The 20,848-nt window shown below is 36.7% G+C and overlaps 1 protein-coding gene across 2 annotated transcripts; it reads left to right on the plus strand.

Annotated features, from left to right (window-relative positions):
* Window positions 1-11,825: 11,825 nt before the first annotated feature.
* POP7 (POP7 homolog, ribonuclease P/MRP subunit) lies at window positions 11,826-16,833 on the plus strand. 2 transcript variants are annotated; one of them, XM_053716146.1, is made up of 2 exons: window positions 11,826-11,937; window positions 15,939-16,833. In XM_053716146.1, the coding sequence occupies exon 2, from the start codon at window positions 15,942-15,944 to the stop codon at window positions 16,323-16,325; it is 384 nt and encodes a 127-aa protein (XP_053572121.1). In that variant the 5' UTR covers window positions 11,826-11,937; window positions 15,939-15,941; the 3' UTR covers window positions 16,326-16,833. The 2 variants fall into 2 exon arrangements, with proteins under 2 accessions (XP_053572121.1, XP_053572120.1); XM_053716145.1 differs by lacking the exon at window positions 11,826-11,937 and adding an exon at window positions 12,014-12,396.
* Window positions 16,834-20,848: the final 4,015 nt, after the last annotated feature.

Consider the following 20,848-nt stretch of genomic DNA (forward strand, 5'->3'; position numbering starts at 1 on the left):
CTACCCAATATTAGTCTGTATAACCTGGCCGCTTTGGTCAAAATTGCATTTGACTGGTTAGCTGAAACTAATTGGTTTTCTGCAACTGATCTTGAGAGCTATATGATTTACCCTTATTCACTTAAAGCTATTTTACATAATTCCCCAGGTGAAATCCCGATTAGTATACGTAACTTAATATCTTTTAATAATATATTGACAGCATGGCGTAAATTCTGTCATTTAATTGGAGCAAACTATTTGTTTTCCGAATATCTCCCAATAAGAGGCAATGCGGAATTCATACCTGGAAATACCCAGGTAATATTTAAAACCTGGGAAGAAAAGGGTTTGAAATATGTCCATCAATTACTACTAGACTCTGGTCAGGCACTCTCATTTGAATCACTTGTAAGGTAATTTGGACTTTCCAGAAATAGCCTCTTTGCTTACCTACAAGTACGGCATTTTATTGGTAGTAAAGATTGGATCTTGGATAGATGTGGTGCATGGTCTGATATTAGAACATATATACAAAAATTCTCAGGTGGAACATCGTCAATCTCACTAATATATAACATAATGTTGGCTAAACAAAGTCAAATTCTTTTAGATAAAATATCTGATACTTGGATACCCTATTTCCCGGATATAAACCATGAAAAAATAAAGATAAGCTTTCTAGCCCTGAGTAAATGTAAGATTTCAATGAATTGGAAAGAATCACACATTAAATTGCTGAATAACTATTACTATACTCCATCTAGATTAAGAAGAATGTTCACATCACGAACATTTTCCTGCCCACGTTGTATGCATTTAGAAGCAGATATCCTACACATGTTTGGACGTTGCCCTAAGATTAATCAATTTTGGAAAAAGATTATTTTTTGGCTTAATAAAACCTTTAGGGTTGACATTACTATTGGGTTAGAAGAGATTATATTTCTTAAAAATCATACAAATAACCAAGCCCTACATGAAAATGTACTTAACACAATAATCTTACTGACTAGACATTTAATACTGAAAACATGGAAGGGAAAAGCAGCCCCTAGTTTTCCACTCTTTATTAAAGGAATACAAAGCGAAATTATATTTGAATCTTTTCATATGCAATTAGCAGGGGAAAAAAAATTAAAGAGCTGCTAGCATGCACAGTGGGTAAGCGCGGTGTAGCGGCGTCCGGAACCGGAACCGGTAATGGTAGGTAAAATGCTCCAATGGAATTGTCTGGCAGAGTGCCGTAGCCAGCGATCAACTCAAAATCGCTGTATATACAAGAACAGGAGGAAAAATGGCAGGTACTCCAATAACCAAGTAGGCGCAACTATAATCGGTAAAAAAAATTCAAAACTTTAATGAAAAAATGTTTAAAAATTGTATATAAAATACACAATCAAGCTGGACACAAAGACAGGGGGTGAAAAAGACAGGCCTGACGCGTTTCGCGCCCCCTAGTGGCGCTTATTCATAGGCTGCAGCACCTAGTGTGTGGTGCCTTTTTAAAGGGCAAGGAAAACCATTAACCCTTAGTGTGCTAATCATTATTAAAAACAGTAACAAAATAAAAACAACAACAAAATTACATTGGGATTACTTACAAAAAATATAAATACAGATTCAGATTCAGACATACCTAAGCCAGTGTGTGGAATGATGTGATACCTAGACATTTTAATGAGAAATTAATATATACCAAATACCTAAGTTTGGATACTAGTAACAAAGAGATGTCCTAGTTTTCTTAAATATGTATAGACCAACTAGTATTGTACACTACAGGGATATCACAATATTAGTATAGTAAGGGAAGTATATAATTAATTAATAGTCTCATGACTACATAGTGCCATTTCAGTTATCAGTGAAGTAGTTAATATCGCATGCTTTATTCATTCCTAGTGGTTGGCATGTATTAAGCTTTAATATCCAAAATATTTCTTTCTTATCTAAGATTTTTTGCCTATTGCCTCCTCTAATTGGAATTTTAGCGATATCAATAATTTGGACTGAAATATCAGCCTTGTGGGTGAAATGTAAACCATTAAAGTGACTAGCGACTGCGGAGTCCTTAGAATAATTTTTGACGTCTCTGACATGTTCCCCAAACCTGGTTCTGACTTCACGTGAGGTTTTACCTACATATTGACTTTTACAGAGATTACACGTTAATAGGTAGATGACAAATCTGGTTTTACAGTTAGCATAGAAATCTATGACATATTGTTTATTATCTACACTTGAGGAAAAATGTGTACCCCTAATGAGGTTAGGGCAAGTTAAACAATCCCTGCTACCACATTTGTATAGCCCCTTCTTTGATAGCCAGTCTCCTGAGGGGACACTCGCAGTGTCAGTAACTAAGCTGGGAGCAAGTACTTTCCCTAATGTCCTTGGTTTTTTAGGGACGTACCTGAAATTATTTACAAATGGTTTGAGAATGTCATCTCCCAGAAGGATATGGGAATGCTTCTTTAAAATCTTTACTACTGCATCATAATTTGTTGAATACTCTGTTGTGAAGACTATAGTGTCACTAGTGACTTGATTCTTCTTATGTGCAGTAATTGGTTGTTTATTATAAGCCTTAACTGCTAATCTGCATTGTTCAAGCCTACTTGGGTTATAGCCTCTCTTAATAAGTCTATCTTTTAGCTCTAAGGACTGTCTGTCATAGATGGAATCATCTTGGGTATTCCTGCGTAGCCTAATAAACTGCCCTCTTGGGATGGCTTTTTTTACATGTTCTGGATGTTGGGATGCCGCATGCAAGATTGTATTGCCTGCCACTGGTTTTCTATAGGTTTGAGTTACTATTTGATTATCATTAATTAATAAAGTAAGATCTAAATAGTTAATCTGTTTATCATTTACTTCGCCTGTAAATCTTAAACCCATGAGATTATCACTCAGATATGACAGCAAATCATCCAAAATGACAATTTTTTTATCATTATTGACAATTAGCAACAAATCGTCTATGTAACGAACAAAAAGCACTACTTCATCCATCCAAGGGTTATTTGTTGAAAAAATGTAAGTAAGTTCCCACCATGCCACATAAATATTTGCAAAAGCTGGGGCAAATTTTGCCCCCATGGCGGTCCCCCTGATTTGTAAGTAGTACTCTTTGTCGAACATAAAATAATTGTGCGAAAGCAAAAATTGTAAGGTTTCACAAATATAATCAATTTCTTGATCACTCAGATCCGTGTCCCTTTTTAAAAAATAGTTGACTGCTCTTATGCCTAAGTGCTGTGGTATACTGGTGTATAATGAAACTATGTCAGCTGTAATCCAACTATAGTTGTCTTTCCATTGGATTGTGTTTAACGTGGTAAGCAGATGTGATGTGTCCCTCAAATAGCTAAGTTGTCTTTGAGCAATAGGTTGTAATATTGTGTCAATCCATTCCCCTAGAGGTTCTAAAAGAGAACCTATGCCCGCAACTATGGGCCTTCCCGGGGGGGTATCCTTGTTTTTGTGAATTTTGGGGACATGATGAAATAACGGAGTGACTGGATAATCTGGTATTAATGTTACCACATCTTCATTTTTAAAGATCCCCAAAATGACTCCATCTGCTACAAGTTTACCCATTTCTTTTTTGAAAGTATGGACAGGGTTGCCAGGCAACAACCTATATACACTGCTGTCAGAAAGTTGTCTCCGTGCTTCCTCAAAGTAGTAGGACTTATCCATGACTACGATGCTGCCACTAGATTTGTCATCTACCTATTAACGTGTAATCTCTGTAAAAGTCAATATGTAGGTAAAACCTCACGTGAAGTCAGAACCAGGTTTGGGGAACATGTCAGAGACGTCAAAAATTATTCTAAGGACTCCGCAGTCGCTAGTCACTTTAATGGTTTACATTTCACCCACAAGGCTGATATTTCAGTCCAAATTATTGATATCGCTAAAATTCCAATTAGAGGAGGCAATAGGCAAAAAATCTTAGATAAGAAAGAAATATTTTGGATATTAAAGCTTAATACATGCCAACCACTAGGAATGAATAAAGCATGCGATATTAACTACTTCACTGATAACTGAAATGGCACTATGTAGTCATGAGACTATTAATTAATTATATACTTCCCTTACTATACTAATATTGTGATATCCCTGTAGTGTACAATACTAGTTGGTCTATACATATTTAAGAAAACTAGGACATCTCTTTGTTACTAGTATCCAAACTTAGGTATTTGGTATATATTAATTTCTCATTAAAATGTCTAGGTATCACATCATTCCACACACTGGCTTAGGTATGTCTGAATCTGAATCTGTATTTATATTTTTTGTAAGTAATCCCAATGTAATTTTGTTGTTGTTTTTATTTTGTTACTGTTTTTAATAATGATTAGCACACTAAGGGTTAATGGTTTTCCTTGCCCTTTAAAAAGGCACCACACACTAGGTGCTGCAGCCTATGAATAAGCGCCACTAGGGGGCGCGAAACGCGTCAGGCCTGTCTTTTTCACCCCCTGTCTTTGTGTCCAGCTTGATTGTGTATTTTATATACAATTTTTAAACATTTTTTCATTAAAGTTTTGAATTTTTTACCGATTATAGTTGCGCCTACTTGGTTATTGGAGTACCTGCCATTTTTCCTCCTGTTCTTGTATATACAGCGATTTTGAGTTGATCGCTGGCTACGGCACTCTGCCAGACAATTCCATTGGAGCATTTTACCTACCATTACCGGTTCCGGTTCCGGACGCCGCTACACCGCGCTTACCCACTGTGCATGCTAGCAGCTCTTTGACTCAAACCACAGCGCTTGGCAAGCCGTCGGACCCCCGAAACAGACCAACACTTTAGTGTGGACAAGTCTTCTCAGCAACAACACAGTAAGTTAACACAAGAATTACCAATTGTTTTTTTTTTTTTGGGGATTTTATGTGATGCTTATTTGGAGTGTCGAGTGTTCATTATTTTTGGGACTTTTGCTGGGACTCTTTGCTTACTGACATTAATGTCAATTGTCTGTTGTACTAAAATTAGTACTTAAAGTTTGGTTTCAAGTTCACATACCGGTATAATCCTCTGAAATTTATCTGGCATATTTAACCAATAGCGCAACTTAAAAATACACGTATTTTTCAAATAACATGGCTGACACAGACAGGGAGGGTGCAGGATACGATTCCTATAATGTAATACAGGATTCAGACACCAACACCAATGAAGTGGAAACTACTGATATGTTTGATATGTACAACAGGGAGGATTTTTTCAATAAAATATTTTCTAAGGCTGAAAGTGATATTGAGGAGTCAAGCATAAGAACAAACTTCAAAGCCTTACAGAATACCTTGATCTCTGATTTGCGCCTGATGTGGGACATTGTAGCTTTTAATAGATACTTAGAGGCAGACCGTATTCCAAGGGGACTCAGAATAAAGAAATATCCATCTTTTGAATTTGAAGACCCCCCTGATATGGAGGATTGGAACTCGGCACTCACAGAGTGTTCCCTTAAACTCATCAGGATCCTTATCAGAGTGAAAGAGAAAAAAAGAATGAAGTTAAAAGTTAAGGTTGAGAGCATTAAAGAGGATCTTAAACCGTTGGAAGCCAGTTCTAAGTTTTCTGAGCACAAAAAGAAAATGGATGAGACTTTGAAAAAATGTGATCAAGAGCAAGCCTCAAGAAAAGGAACAAAATTTGTGCGTGATAAGGAGGATTATGATCTGGATAAAGTATATAATTGGGCAGAAGTGCGCCAACAACAACGTGATAAAAGAAATAAGTCATGGAAAAACAGACAACAGTTCAAAAACATGCAGAAAGATAAAGACAAAGATCAAGTCAAGCTAGCTCCAAAATCAATACTTAAAAATAAAAACAAGAATGCTAGGAAGGTGGCATTCAGTGCTTCAGAGGGAGAGTCCACGGATTCAGAAGCTAACACTTCAGCTATATCCTCTATTTCTTCTTTCTGCACTTCTACTGCTTCTTCATCGTCTTCTCCTGCCTCTTCTCTTCCTTCCTCTCCTACTCCTCTTTCCTCATGTGCTTTTTTACAGGTGCAGACGGGGGAAGAAACGGAAGGACAACCGGTGACACGTTTGAAAATAAAGAAAAATGTAGAAAAAGGAAAAAACACAGAAGGAGGTGGCGTAAAGGAAGACAAAAGAAAGCACAAGATGAAGAAAGGGCAGAAGTAACACCCTCAATATCGTCACACAAGTCTTTAGAACAAGGACTAAATGTTATTAATATCTCTCAATATGAGTTAAAGGACAGTGAAATTTCAGTGTTATCAAAAGGACTGGGTTTTGCTCCAACAAATAGGCTTTCATGCTTTAACACTCTGTTGGATGTAAACAAATTCATTCGTAAATTGTCCTTAAAAAGGTTTTTTGCCTTAACTGATAAGGGTACTGAAGAGCCACAAACTAAGATTCAGACATCAGATGTAGATAAAGTTTCCCCACATTTACCATTTGCTGATGCTTGCTCTGTAGCGACCTTGAATGAATTGTACAATATGGGTGGCATTGACCAGGAGGACCATAAGGAGATACTGGATAGACCTAACAAGCATGGGTCTAGTTTCTATCCTACCCATTATAGAGGTCCTATGGTCAATGCTTACCATAGGTTGGTACAAGATGATATACTTAAGCTGGAAGCTGATATGGACACTGGCAGCGATGCTGTCACCCATAATCTGAAATATCATGAACGTCTAGCTATTAAAACTCTTAAAAATAATGATGATATAGTCATCAGAAATTCAGATAAGGGTGGCAGCATCGTAGTCATGGATAAGTCCTACTACTTCGAGGAAGCACGGAGACAACTTTCTGACAGCAGTGTATATAGGTTGTTGCCTGGCAACCCTGTCCATACTTTCAAAAAAGAAATGGGTAAACTTGTAGCAGATGGAGTCATTTTGGGGATCTTTAAAAATGAAGATGTGGTAACATTAATACCAGATTATCCAGTCACTCCGTTATTTCATCATGTCCCCAAAATTCACAAAAACAAGGATACCCCCCCGGGAAGGCCCATAGTTGCGGGCATAGGTTCTCTTTTAGAACCTCTAGGGGAATGGATTGACACAATATTACAACCTATTGCTCAAAGACAACTTAGCTATTTGAGGGACACATCACATCTGCTTACCACGTTAAACACAATCCAATGGAAAGACAACTATAGTTGGATTACAGCTGACATAGTTTCATTATACACCAGTATACCACAGCACTTAGGCATAAGAGCAGTCAACTATTTTTTAAAAAGGGACACGGATCTGAGTGATCAAGAAATTGATTATATTTGTGAAACCTTACAATTTTTGCTTTCGCACAATTATTTTATGTTCGACAAAGAGTACTACTTACAAATCAGGGGGACCGCCATGGGGGCAAAATTTGCCCCAGCTTTTGCAAATATTTATGTGGCATGGTGGGAACTTACTTACATTTTTTCAACAAATAACCCTTGGATGGATGAAGTAGTGCTTTTTGTTCGTTACATAGACGATTTGTTGCTAATTGTCAATAATGATAAAAAAAATTGTCATTTTGGATGATTTGCTGTCATATCTGAGTGATAATCTCATGGGTTTAAGATTTACAGGCGAAGTAAATGATAAACAGATTAACTATTTAGATCTTACTTTATTAATTAATGATAATCAAATAGTAACTCAAACCTATAGAAAACCAGTGGCAGGCAATACAATCTTGCATGCGGCATCCCAACATCCAGAACATGTAAAAAAAGCCATCCCAAGAGGGCAGTTTATTAGGCTACGCAGGAATACCCAAGATGATTCCATCTATGACAGACAGTCCTTAGAGCTAAAAGATAGACTTATTAAGAGAGGCTATAACCCAAGTAGGCTTGAACAATGCAGATTAGCAGTTAAGGCTTATAATAAACAACCCATTACTGCACATAAGAAGAATCAAGTCACTAGTGACACTATAGTCTTCACAACAGAGTATTCAACAAATTATGATGCAGTAGTAAAGATTTTAAAGAAGCATTCCCATATCCTTCTGGGAGATGACATTCTCAAACCATTTGTAAATAATTTCAGGTACGTCCCTAAAAAACCAAGGACATTAGGGAAAGTACTTGCTCCCAGCTTAGTTACTGACACTGCGAGTGTCCCCTCAGGAGACTGGCTATCAAAGAAGGGGGCTATACAAATGTGGTAGCAGGGATTGTTTAACTTGCCCTAACCTCATTAGGGGTACACATTTTTCCTCAAGTGTAGATAATAAACAATATGTCATAGATTTCTATGCTAACTGTAAAACCAGATTTGTCATCTACCTATTAACGTGTAATCTCTGTAAAAGTCAATATGTAGGTAAAACCTCACGTGAAGTCAGAACCAGGTTTGGGGAACATGTCAGAGACGTCAAAAATTATTCTAAGGACTCCGCAGTCGCTAGTCACTTTAATGGTTTACATTTCACCCACAAGGCTGATATTTCAGTCCAAATTATTGATATCGCTAAAATTCCAATTAGAGGAGGCAATAGGCAAAAAATCTTAGATAAGAAAGAAATATTTTGGATATTAAAGCTTAATACATGCCAACCACTAGGAATGAATAAAGCATGCGATATTAACTACTTCACTGATAACTGAAATGGCACTATGTAGTCATGAGACTATTAATTAATTATATACTTCCCTTACTATACTAATATTGTGATATCCCTGTAGTGTACAATACTAGTTGGTCTATACATATTTAAGAAAACTAGGACATCTCTTTGTTACTAGTATCCAAACTTAGGTATTTGGTATATATTAATTTCTCATTAAAATGTCTAGGTATCACATCATTCCACACACTGGCTTAGGTATGTCTGAATCTGAATCTGTATTTATATTTTTTGTAAGTAATCCCAATGTAATTTTGTTGTTGTTTTTATTTTGTTACTGTTTTTAATAATGATTAGCACACTAAGGGTTAATGGTTTTCCTTGCCCTTTAAAAAGGCACCACACACTAGGTGCTGCAGCCTATGAATAAGCGCCACTAGGGGGCGCGAAACGCGTCAGGTCTGTCTTTTTCACCCCCTGTCTTTGTGTCCAGCTTGATTGTGTATTTTATATACAATTTTTAAACATTTTTTCATTAAAGTTTTGAATTTTTTACCGATTATAGTTGCGCCTACTTGGTTATTGGAGTACCTGCCATTTTTCCTCCTGTTCTTGAAAAAAAATTAAAACATTTCTAATAAGATGGCTTCCCATAATTAAAACATATCCCGCCCAAGTCCAAAGATGTATATTGAATCCCTTCTTGAGCTCAGATAGCTTTGCAGAATTAGTATTACTTGGTGAATTTCCAGCATCTTGGATCTCACTTTACAGAGAAGTTTACTAAGGGTCATTAAATATCTTAAAGGTTATTGCTCTTGAATTATACCTTATGGGCTAGGGATTGGGCTCCTGGGAGACAGGGGGGGAATTCGTGTTTTTTTTTTTTTTTTTTGTTTTTTCTCTTTTCTTTTTTTAATTTTAGGTTAAAAAAACTGTTAATCCAAAAGCTTATGTTTAAATAAGAAGGCATCTTCTGAATTTCTGAGGTTAAAGAGTTTCAAACAAAATATGCAGATGTGTCTATTACGTATCTTTTTTTTTCTTTTTTTTTTGCTGCTATTATGTCTTCTGTTGTACCTGTATATTGGATTGCAACCAATAAAAAATATATCTTAAAAAAAAAAAAAAGAAAAGAAAATCATGTCCCTTTATAAATAGGCGACTCCACAAAATAAAGAATATGCTGCAAGAGTTTAATATATCAAACGATAAGGTAAGATATTTTTTTTTTAAACAAGATGAACAAGTAGAAAAGTCAAGTTGACTAGATCAGAGGGTACAGTGGTAATTGCCTCTTGGGCTGTTCTCGTTGAAAGCATCAATGCCAGAGCAGGTACAGTGATGCACCAGTTACTATTGTGACTATCGTGATTATTGATTTAAAACTGATAATCCACCTTTTAAAAGCATGTGACACCATAGAAGCTTTAGGGAGGGAGGGAGGGAGGGAGGGAAAAGTAAACAAAAGCTTGATTAAAGTTACTTATAGTGATGTATTTAGGTTTTGTGCTGCCCTAGGCAATCAAAATTCTGCTCCCCCCCCCCCCCCCAAAGGTTTTAGGCCTTTTTTCCTTAATATTTTTGGGGGAAGTGTGTAAAATGTTTTTTGTTTTGTTTTCTTTGTTTTTTTTTTTTTTTCATAGCAATTCAAAACAAAATTGGCTAGCAAAACACTTGCAAACAGTTGGGTTGAATTGCATGCATCTCATACCATTCCCTGAGAGGAGGGAGAGAAAAGAAGGGGAGGGGAGAAAAGGAAAGCAGGGAGGGAGATAGAAGAGAAAAGTTGGGAGCGAGAGGAGAAAAGCGGGAGGAAAGAAGGGAGGGAAAGAAGGGAGGGAGGGAAAGAAGGGAGGAAGGGAGGGAGGGAAAGAAGGGAGGAAGGGAGGGAAAGAAGGGAGGAAGGGAAAGTAGGGAGGGAGGGAAAGAAGGGAGGGAGGGAAAGAAAGAAGAGAGTGAGTTGAGGGAGGAAGGGTGAAAGGGAAAGAAGGGATTGAGGAAGGGAGGGAAAGAATACACTTTGAAACAATCACTGCCCTTCACATGCAACAACATACAATAATTACCATCATTCAAGCAATTAAACTTTTTAAGTTCCGTTTACTATTTACTCCTTGGGTTCATGGATGCATAGAAAGCTAGCTATTAGTAGCTAACATGCATTAGCACTGAGAGTTTATGATTAGACATCACAAGCTGATCTAAGCAGTGCACAGACGCATCCAGTCTGTAAGTTACTAAGACCTGCAATAAGCACTGCGCTCACAGACCCACCACAGTTGACAAGGGGAGGCGGCATATAGGCACAAGGTCTTCTCCTCCAGCCTCACCTTGTAAGCATATCCCGGGCAAGTTTCTTACCAATAACGCTTTCACTACAAAAATGCCGGCGGCTCTAAATGAAGCAACGGTTTAAAGGAGCACTGCCTGTGAAGAGCGACCTTAATCAGTGCACATGCCTTATCTTCTCTGTAAAAGCCTGCACTTTATCGCTCACTGTACTGTGTGCTGGCTTTCAGAGAGAGGATAGGGCAGATGTGCTGCCCCTCCCAAATCTGCTGCCCTAGGCACTGGCCTTGTTGGCCTGGGCCATAATACGCCCCCAAGCCTCCCTGGGAGAAAGTGAAGCAAACACATTTTTTGCATGTATTTTAAGACAAAAGGCTGCAAAATAAATAATAAATATAAATTGCAATAATAATTTACTTGCCATAATGAAACATTTTATGAATATTTGAAATGTCAAATTTAATGGTGGTTTAACAAGCATAGTCTGAGTGGAAAATCTGGTTAATTAAAAAAAAAAAAAAAATCTACGCCCTGCTACAGTGTCACTAAAATGCATCCCCTGCAGACACCCTAAAGTTTCTGACAGTATCCAATGGTTTGCTTAGTTCAGGGGAAACATTATTACGTGTGCGTTTTTCTCACATGGTTGCAGTACTATTAGTCTACGATATTGTATAAACGCATTATAGACCCCTTAAAATAGACCACGTACCAGGCAATAGGCAGTAACATAAGTTGAATGTAAGAGTAGATATTTATGTATATGTCCCAACCATCTCATGCACTAATTCCCTTTTCACTAACTCGATGCACAGTCGTACACATGATAACCAATAAACCTTCACTTGCAGAAATATTATTGGCAGAACTGCAGTCATTTTTTTCTGCAGCAAATCATAAATCGGTATGGACTATGGAAGAATTGCGCGTTTGCATTTGCAATTACTAGTAGATTGCAAGAAAGAAGGCGTGACCCTCAAGCTGCCTTTCATTGGTCTAAACTGATGTTATATTAACCACGCCCCCTATAGTAGCCTTGCAGAGACACGTGATCTAGAGCGGCAGCGTGAAGACGGTAAGAGAGAGCAATGACTCCAAAGGGCATCCGTAAAATAGACGTCCATAGATTCCATATAATTTATGTACTGTAAAGAGCATACAAAAGTAGCAGTTGTGAGACGGAAATGTGGAGGCCATTTGTAGGTAGACTAGGTGCTGAGGTGGCAACCCTATGGTAGACATAGGTTTTCTAATGGCTTTATGTAAATAACGTTAGCGGAAGTATTTAACATGGTAAATTCATTGGGGCCCAGAGAATGCTGCGTTGCAAATCTGTAACCAATGTGTTCAACAGCAAAACTGCAGGTTGGGAGCACTATCTAGTGGCCCAGTCGATATAGCCGTCCTCTCTGCTATATTTGATATCACTTTTTTATTTATTTAAATGGCAATAGATCTCTTACGACATTCATGCACGGCATCTATAATAGCCAGGACTTCTGGGGAGTATTACAGGCAGGAATACACAGCTAAGGTGTGTAGTAGGCACATATCTGTCAGTGGTTGTTTAGGAATTTATATCATAATCATGGTGTCAATATATCTACTGTCACAAACAAACCACACACACTCACACACATATATATATATATATATATATATATATATATAATCTATATATCAGACATCCCAAGTCTCCCTGAAGTTGAGGGAGTCTCCCTGATTGTAATAGCGGCTCCCTGATGCCAGCAAATGGACTGCAATCTCCCTGAAACTCCAAGTACCATGATCCAATGTGGCCCAAATCCGGAAAAGTGTTTCTTTAAGGAATGCCTTTAGTTGCTGGGATGTTATAGAACCCTTAAAGCATCAGTAACCAAAAAGCCTCCACTGATTTTAATAAAATAAAAACACAAATACTACCTTATTTACTGCACGTAATTAAACTTCTTATTCTAAAATATTTGAGCATTCAACAAGTGTACGATCACTGGAAAATAGGTTTGTTGTATGTGGTTGTGCAATAAAACTACTTTTTATGTGACTTTAGTGGGAAGCTACTTTAATGATAAGTCTCTCTTGTTTAGGTTTTCAAGGTGTCCAATATATAAATGGGATGGGGGGGGGCGGCGCAGTAGCGGGACAAGCCACCTCCCTGAAATGAGTTTTTGCAGGTTGGGATGTCTTTTATTTATATATATATATATATATATATATATATATATATATATATATATATATATATATATATATATATATATATATATATACATGCAATAGACAGGTACACATATAAATGCACTAACAAATAAGTAATTAAGTGCTGGTCACTGCACCTTCTGCACTGGCCCTGATTCCATCACCAAAAATTGCATGGGAGGGAGCACCCCTGAACAAATTGCTAGCTAAGCTTTTTTGGAAGCAACTGAAATATTTCTCAAATAAAATACAATTATTTTTTTTTGGAGCATATATTATGCAAATGATTAGATATAAAATATCTAACTAACATTTTTTTTAGATGCATTTTAAAACTACATACAATTTCGATCTCAGTGTTTACAACAACAACTTTCAGACATAAAGATCTAAACTTAAAGGGACACTGAATCCAATTTTTTTTATTTTGTCATTCAGATAGAGCATGCAAATTTAAGCAACTTTCTAATTTACTCCTATTAACATTTTTTCTTAATTCTCTTGCTATCTTTATTTGAAAAAGGCATCTACAATTTTTTTGCTCAGAACTCTGGACAGCACTTTTTTATTGGTGGATGAATTTATCCACCAATCCGCAAGAACAACCCAGGTTCACCAAAAATGGGCCGGCATCTAAACTTAAATTCTTGCATTTCAAATAAAGATACCAAGAAAATGAAGAAAATTTGATAATAGGAGTAATTTAGAAAGTTGCTTAAAATTTCATGCTCTATCTGAATCACAAAAGAAAAAAAATTGGGTTCAGTGTCCCTTTAAAGGGAAATGAAAGTCAATTTTTTTGTAATTGATAACAAGCGTGCAAATAAAAAAAAAAAAACCTTTTTGTTATTATGATCTCCTAATATCTTTTGTTGGAACACATCTCTTTGTAGGTTCAGTAGTGTGCATATGAATGGAAAACTATGGGACAACAACATTGCAACTATGTTTATAACATTGTTCTACACCAGGGGTGTCCAAACTTTGCTCTCCAGAGGTTTTGGAACTACATTTCCGATGATGCTCAGCCAGCATTTTATCTAGCTGAGCATCATGGGAAAAGTAGTTCCAAAACCTCTGGAGAGCAAAGTTTGGACACCCCTGTTCTACACTTTTGAGCATTAGGTGTATTACATTGTTACAAACATGGTTGCAACACTGCTGCTATATAGTGGTCATCTCACATGCATTCTCCTTTAAAAGTTTCCAATTTTATTTCTATTATCAAATCATGTTATTCTTTGTGAAAAGATATCTAGGTAGGTAGTGTGCACGTCTGGAGCACTGCATTGCAGGAAATAGTCCTGCCATTTAGTGCTTGTATTAATGTTTAAACTGCTGCCATATAGTGTTAGACGTGTACGCTCCCGAGCTTATGTCCCTGCTTTTCAACAAGATACCAAAACACCGATACATTTGGTAATAGAAGTAAATTGGAAAGTCGTATAAAATTGTATGCTGAATCATGAAATAAAAAAATGTGGTTTTATTCCCTTTTAGCACAGGGTTTCATAACCCTATATGCTAAGTGAGTGATGAAAGCAAGGGCCTGCCCCTCTCCCTTTGTCTTATTATGGGGTGGATAGGGGCTCTGTCAGAGCCCTACAGCCAGAACCCAGTGGTGCCTACTTTTGCAGTTTACTGCAATTTTTACAATGATTACCTGCATTTAAGAGGGATATGCAACTCCCATTTAAAAAGGATAACATTTCTATGTCAAATGAGGGGTTTCATGGCCCTTTAAATAATATAGGGTCCTTCCACAGCTTCACAACCAATGAGAGAGTGCCTTTTTCTGCAAAGTGTCACTTTAGCACATCAGATCACTGTGATCCTAAGTATAAGGGCAACTTTACTTCCCTCCTCATTCTACCAGAGAACAAGGAAAGAGGTGCGTGTGTGGGGTGAAAGGTAGACATTATGAGCACAGATTAATAGGATGTCTACATGCCATCCTCCACCATTCTAATGAGCCCCTGCAAAAATCACACTTGGTAATATTATTTAAACACAAAAGAGAGGTAGCGACTGAGGCCATCTGAAAATGGGGTATGAACTCATGAATATGAAGTATATACAACATTCAGTATATCAAATAATTTCACTTTAACCCTGTTAGGACGTTCCATGCCGTTCTAACAGGGCTGGGCTTTATTTCCATTAGGGCGGCATGGAATGTCCTAACATATGTATATGGCGTCCTGCAGCTTCCCTCTGATGTAGGCAAGGATCCGCATGGGAGGGGGTGCCTAGCAGCGTATGCAGTCCTCCATGATCCGACCCCGGCCTTGAAATCACGCAATCGCAGCGGCAATCGCATTATTTCATTTTTACTGATAGTGTTTACATCGGACCTTCGCTCCGATGTGAACACTTTAGTACCACCACGAAGAGGTTGAGCAAGAATACAAATAAAAACAAAAATATTTTTAGAGATTTTAAAAAAGTTATGTTTATTGATATATTGAATTTTCTGTATATATTTGTAAGTTCATAACTTTTTTTTTCAACATTGCATTTGTGTTTTTTATGTTTTTGTTTTTTTTACATTACTCCCTACTCATTGGGAGTTGGAGTATTTGTAAGGATAGCTATATTTGAATTACTGTGTTTAATAGGTTAACTTGATTGGTTTGATATCAATATTATTTACGTCCATTGCAATAAATCTAGCATCAGAATGCCTCTGAGCTAAACATTTGTCATGCCATGATTGGAGGGCAAAGTTTCTGACTAGAGCCCTTCTAGATATTTTGACTCTATGAATTAATACAGTTTGCATTATTAATACATGCTGATGTGCATATATACATTTTAAGCTTATGAGTAAATTAAATGGGCAGTAGCAAATTGCTTGGCTTTTTTCCCCTTCTATAGGACATGGCTGAACAGATGCAGTCTCTGGAACAGATCTCTCACCGACGAAGGCCACCCCCACGTCCTCCACGTGGTCCCAATGACATCTATGTAAACACAAAAACTGATTTCCGAGCACAACTTGCACGTTGTCGTCGCCTTCTTGAAGCTGGAAAGCATAGTGAGCTCAGGGTGCATGGGTTGGGCCTTGCAATTGGACGTGCCATTAACTTGGCTTTGCAATTGCAGGCTTCAGAACCTGGGGTACTCCAGATCTCTGCTAGCACCTCAACTGTGGAACTGACTGATGATCTGGAGTCAGAGGGGGGAGAGGACATGGAACCAGAGGCTCGGAGCCGGAATAATTCTGCAATCCATATCCGTGTGTACCGGCCTCAAACAAAATGAGGAAGATATGGAGCATCCTCATCTGGTGATATTGCAGATCTGGCATCATCTGCAAATTTACAATACATGCAGACTCTTCATGTGCAGACTGTTTTATTGAAGTTTTTTCACTAACGACAAGGGATTTGTAAATTGTTAATCCAAATTTAGTTCCCATATTTGGCCATACAACCTTGTTATTTGTTTACCATGATAATATATATATATATATATATATATATATATATATATATATATATATATATATATATATATAATTAAAGAGTGTTTTGTTCTAGATACTTATACAATGTGTATGAAGTTGATTTAGAGAATTATGAAATTAAATAGTGTCATTGGAATGGTGTGAGTGGATTAAAATAAATTAATACAATGTATTTGTCCTAAAATACTTTGTTGTGATTGTATAATGCTAGAAAATATATGTAAGCTATTTAATATCGCATTAAATTATTTTTTTTTTGTTTCATATAAGGGGTGGTAAAATAAAACGTTCTTGTACAGAAAAGAGTGTTTTATGTTTGTCACTCTTCATAAATTAAAACCATAAGATTTTTGCTTTCAGTCCTTAGAATTCTGTTGTACACATGCATACACCTCCAGTTCAAACCTCTTTAGTCTAACTTTTTTTTCCATACAAAAATATTTTTTGAAATGTTTAAATGGTGTTTGTTCGTATCGTTTTCCATTTAAAGATACCAAACCTATTAATGAATATGCTTTTTAACCTTTTGACTGCTCTGTTAAAGGGACAGTGTACTGTAAAATTGGTTTCCCCTTAACCTGTTTCCAGTGACTTGTTATACCAGCTTATCTCTCTACTTACTCAAAATCCTGCTCTTATCTCAATATACATAGCAGGACCAATACATAGGACCTGATGATCAAAAGCTTTCTTATCTAAAGGTCTCTGGACTGGCAAGATTATTAACCTGTTAATGACCACAATGTACCCTGTATGTCACTGGTCGTTAAGGGTTTTTTTCAGGACATAATAGCACAAGTCTAGCAAGAACACGCTATTAATGCCCTCCCTCCAGAAGGCTTTGTGGAATAAAGCAGTCTCAACGCTGGTGGCAAGACCACGCTATAAAACAATCAAGTCCCAAAAAAAGGCCAGCGACATACAGGGTACGCCGCTGGTCCTTAAGGGGTTAAAGCATGCTTGCCAGTACTTCTATTTCCCTGGTGGAATGTTATAAAGCCTTTTCTTATTCTGAAAACAGGGTGTCTTGCTAAGGGGCGTATACTGCATTTTCGTATAGGAAGGAGATACATTATATAAATAAAGTGCACAATAAAAATTGTATATTAAAAATCTAACAAAACAAATAATTGAAGCATTTACCCAATAATATGCAGGGAAAAATGGTATTGTTAAGGTGTACCAAAAATCTATTTTGTATACAGAAGTGTCAGTGGCGTAACAGAAGGGTCGCTGAGGTTGCACTTCTGGGGGGCTCTCAGTGCAGGCTCTCAGAAGATGGATGTGTAAGGAGTTGTTGTGGAGACTGTGGAGGAGAGGACTTGCAGGGATGGCAGATGAGCTTTCAGAACCCATACCCAGTACATATACAACATATTTATTGCACGGGGGAAATGTCCTGCATGTGGCTGAGATGGTTATTGCAGCACTTCTACAAGTTCATCCTTGTGTGCTTGTAAATAAAATCTCCCCAGCTTGTCATTGAAGGAGCTGGGCTTCCAGTGAATTCAGCAACACTGGGATAAGTCTGCTGTGCTTCAGACTGCAAGGTTATTCCTCTCTCTCTTGTGTATATGTTAGTTTATTGTCTTTGATCTCTGTGTCTTGGTATGTGATAGGCAGTCAGTATTTTTATACAGGAAAATACATATAATTTAAAGGGACAGTCTACACCAGAATTGTTATTGTTTTAAAAGATAGATAATCCCTTTATTACCCGTTCCCCAGTTTTGCATAACCAACACAGTTTGGTACCCCCTCTGAGGAAGAGTTAGAGAAACGCCGCGTCAGGGGTTCCTCTGTTTTAATGTGCTCTCCTAGTTGAATTCATAAAGTTAAAAATTCAAGTTTATAAGTATCTATATTGGAGTTTATAATTGTCCTCAAGGCAGCTTTGCCAGAACTATAGGTTATATATCTATAGCTACAACGTGTTGTTACATTTGACTAGTGTATTAGTAGATAAAGGTTACCACCGTGAATCAGAAATTAAACAACTAGATATCTATGGCAAGTGTGGTTTTACTAATTTACTAGATGCACCTACGGTGCTTTACTAAAGCAACAGGCAGAATAATACAATAATCTCAAATGCACTAGCTTGGAAATAAGTGGAAGTTATACACTGTAGTTGTACTCTAATCACAGTATTAATAACAAATTTGTTAATTTAAAACAAGGTATAACCAGTAGCTTAATACTGTATATCTGACGACAGGAGTACAGCTTAAATGAAGTATTATTTTGCTATTCTTAAAAAGTATATTATATAAAAAAGAACTAAAGTAAGTGTAAATGTAACAAATGCACTGTTGCAAATTCCTTCTAACAACGGCTCTTCTGCCATTTATCTATTGCACTGTATAGTAGCAACACAAAGCCGTAATAAGATCCTCAATAATTACAACCCAGCATATCAGCCAAATACAAACTGCTTAATACTGAACTAACAAGTACTTAGAAGAAATACAGCAACCAAGTCCCCTTAGGATTCAGTGATCCAATAAAAGCTGCAGGCAAGATATTTTAAAGAGACACTACTTTTGCACACTTGAATCAGCAATATCGTAGCTGTATTTGTAACTCAAGCCAAAACAAAGCTAAATAGTATTTAATATCAAATACAACATCCAGCATACATAAGCTATAAGAGAGAGAATTTATAAGGGGGTATTATTTATGTACATTTGTACCCGTAACTTAAATTCTATATCTGTTGATAGATACCTCCTTGGAGCTGTACTCCTAAGACCTAAGAACCAAAGTTATTTAAAATAAAAAAAATTGAGTGTTATAAAGTCTTATTAATAATAACGGCCTATTTGCTAATACATCGTATATACCTAAAAGTTATAACAAGATCTCTAAATAATGACAACACAGCAAATCAGCTAAAAACAAACTGCCTAATATTGAATTCTGAAGAAATATAGTAATAAAATCCTTCAAGGATTCAGTGACTCTGCACAAGTTGCAGGCAAGATAATTTAAAGAGGTATCACCTCTGCAACATTGTAGTTGTATTTGAAACTCAAGCCAAAATAAGGCTAAACAGTATTTAATATCAAATACAACACTCCGCAATACTTTATTACAAGACAATTCAAAGAGATATTATCTCTGCGCGCTTGAGTCAGCAATTTCTTAGTTATATTTGAAATTCAAGCCAAAATAATGCTAAATAGCACCTAGCACCAAATATAACACGTGGTAATGAACATAAATAGAATCATATTTTTTCTGATCTAAAGGATACTTATATTCTAACAGATGAATATACTACAACACACAGGAGAAGTGTTTTTAATTGAAGCGGGCAGCAGAACACCATTCAAAGTTTGCTGCCTTTTTATGAAAATCAATAAAAGTTATTTTTTATTTATTTTTCGCCACATCATATTGGGATTTATAACATTGCTTACAGTGCTAAGAAGCATACTTTCTTTGTCATACTCGCACATTGTGAGTTATGACTACCTAAGTTTAATTGTTGATTATGCTTACGCACTGCACCTTTAAGTGAACTAAAATAGATATGTGTAATATACATTCACTAACAAGACACTAAAGGTGTGATCTAAGGATTTCAATATTATATTACATTTATATTGTACCATTTTATTTATAAACAGTTATATTAATATACTTGTAACCTCTGTGATTCTCTTGTATCTAAACCTCTGTAAACTGCCCCTTTATTTCAGTTCTTTTGACAGACTTTCGGTTTAGCCAATCAGTGCCTGCTCCCAGATAACTTCACATGCACGAGCACAGTGTTATCTATATGAAACACCTTCAAGATCTAAGAAATTTGCATATGAACCTCCTAGGTTAAGCTTTCAACTAAGAATACCAAGAGAACAAAGCAAAATTGGTGATAAAAGTAAATTGTAAAATTGTTTAAAATTACTTGCCCTATCTGAATCATGAAAGTTTATTTTGGACTAGACTGTCCCTTTAAGCATTGTATATACATATACTGCTCTGATACACTATTAACCCCTACTCTTCCATAACCTAACCACCCCCTTATCTTTTAACCCATAAAAGCCACTGCAAAAAAAACCTAACCTATTCTCTCTTAAACCGCCACAACCCTTTCATTCTATTGGCTGACTTAAATTTGGAAGTTGGCCAATAGTAATGCAAGGGTACCCCTTTATAAAGGGGGTACTTAACATCCAAACTTCATGAAAAGGACGTCGGGAGAAAGAGCAGAATATAAGAAGACGGATGAAGACTGGGTGGTAGAAGACAGCCCCAGCAGAGCGCCCCCATTGATGAATACAAATAGTCACCAGCGCTGGTATGATACTTA

This window comes from Bombina bombina, chromosome 6 (assembly GCF_027579735.1).
Source record: "Bombina bombina isolate aBomBom1 chromosome 6, aBomBom1.pri, whole genome shotgun sequence".
NCBI lineage: Eukaryota > Metazoa > Chordata > Amphibia > Anura > Bombinatoridae > Bombina > Bombina bombina.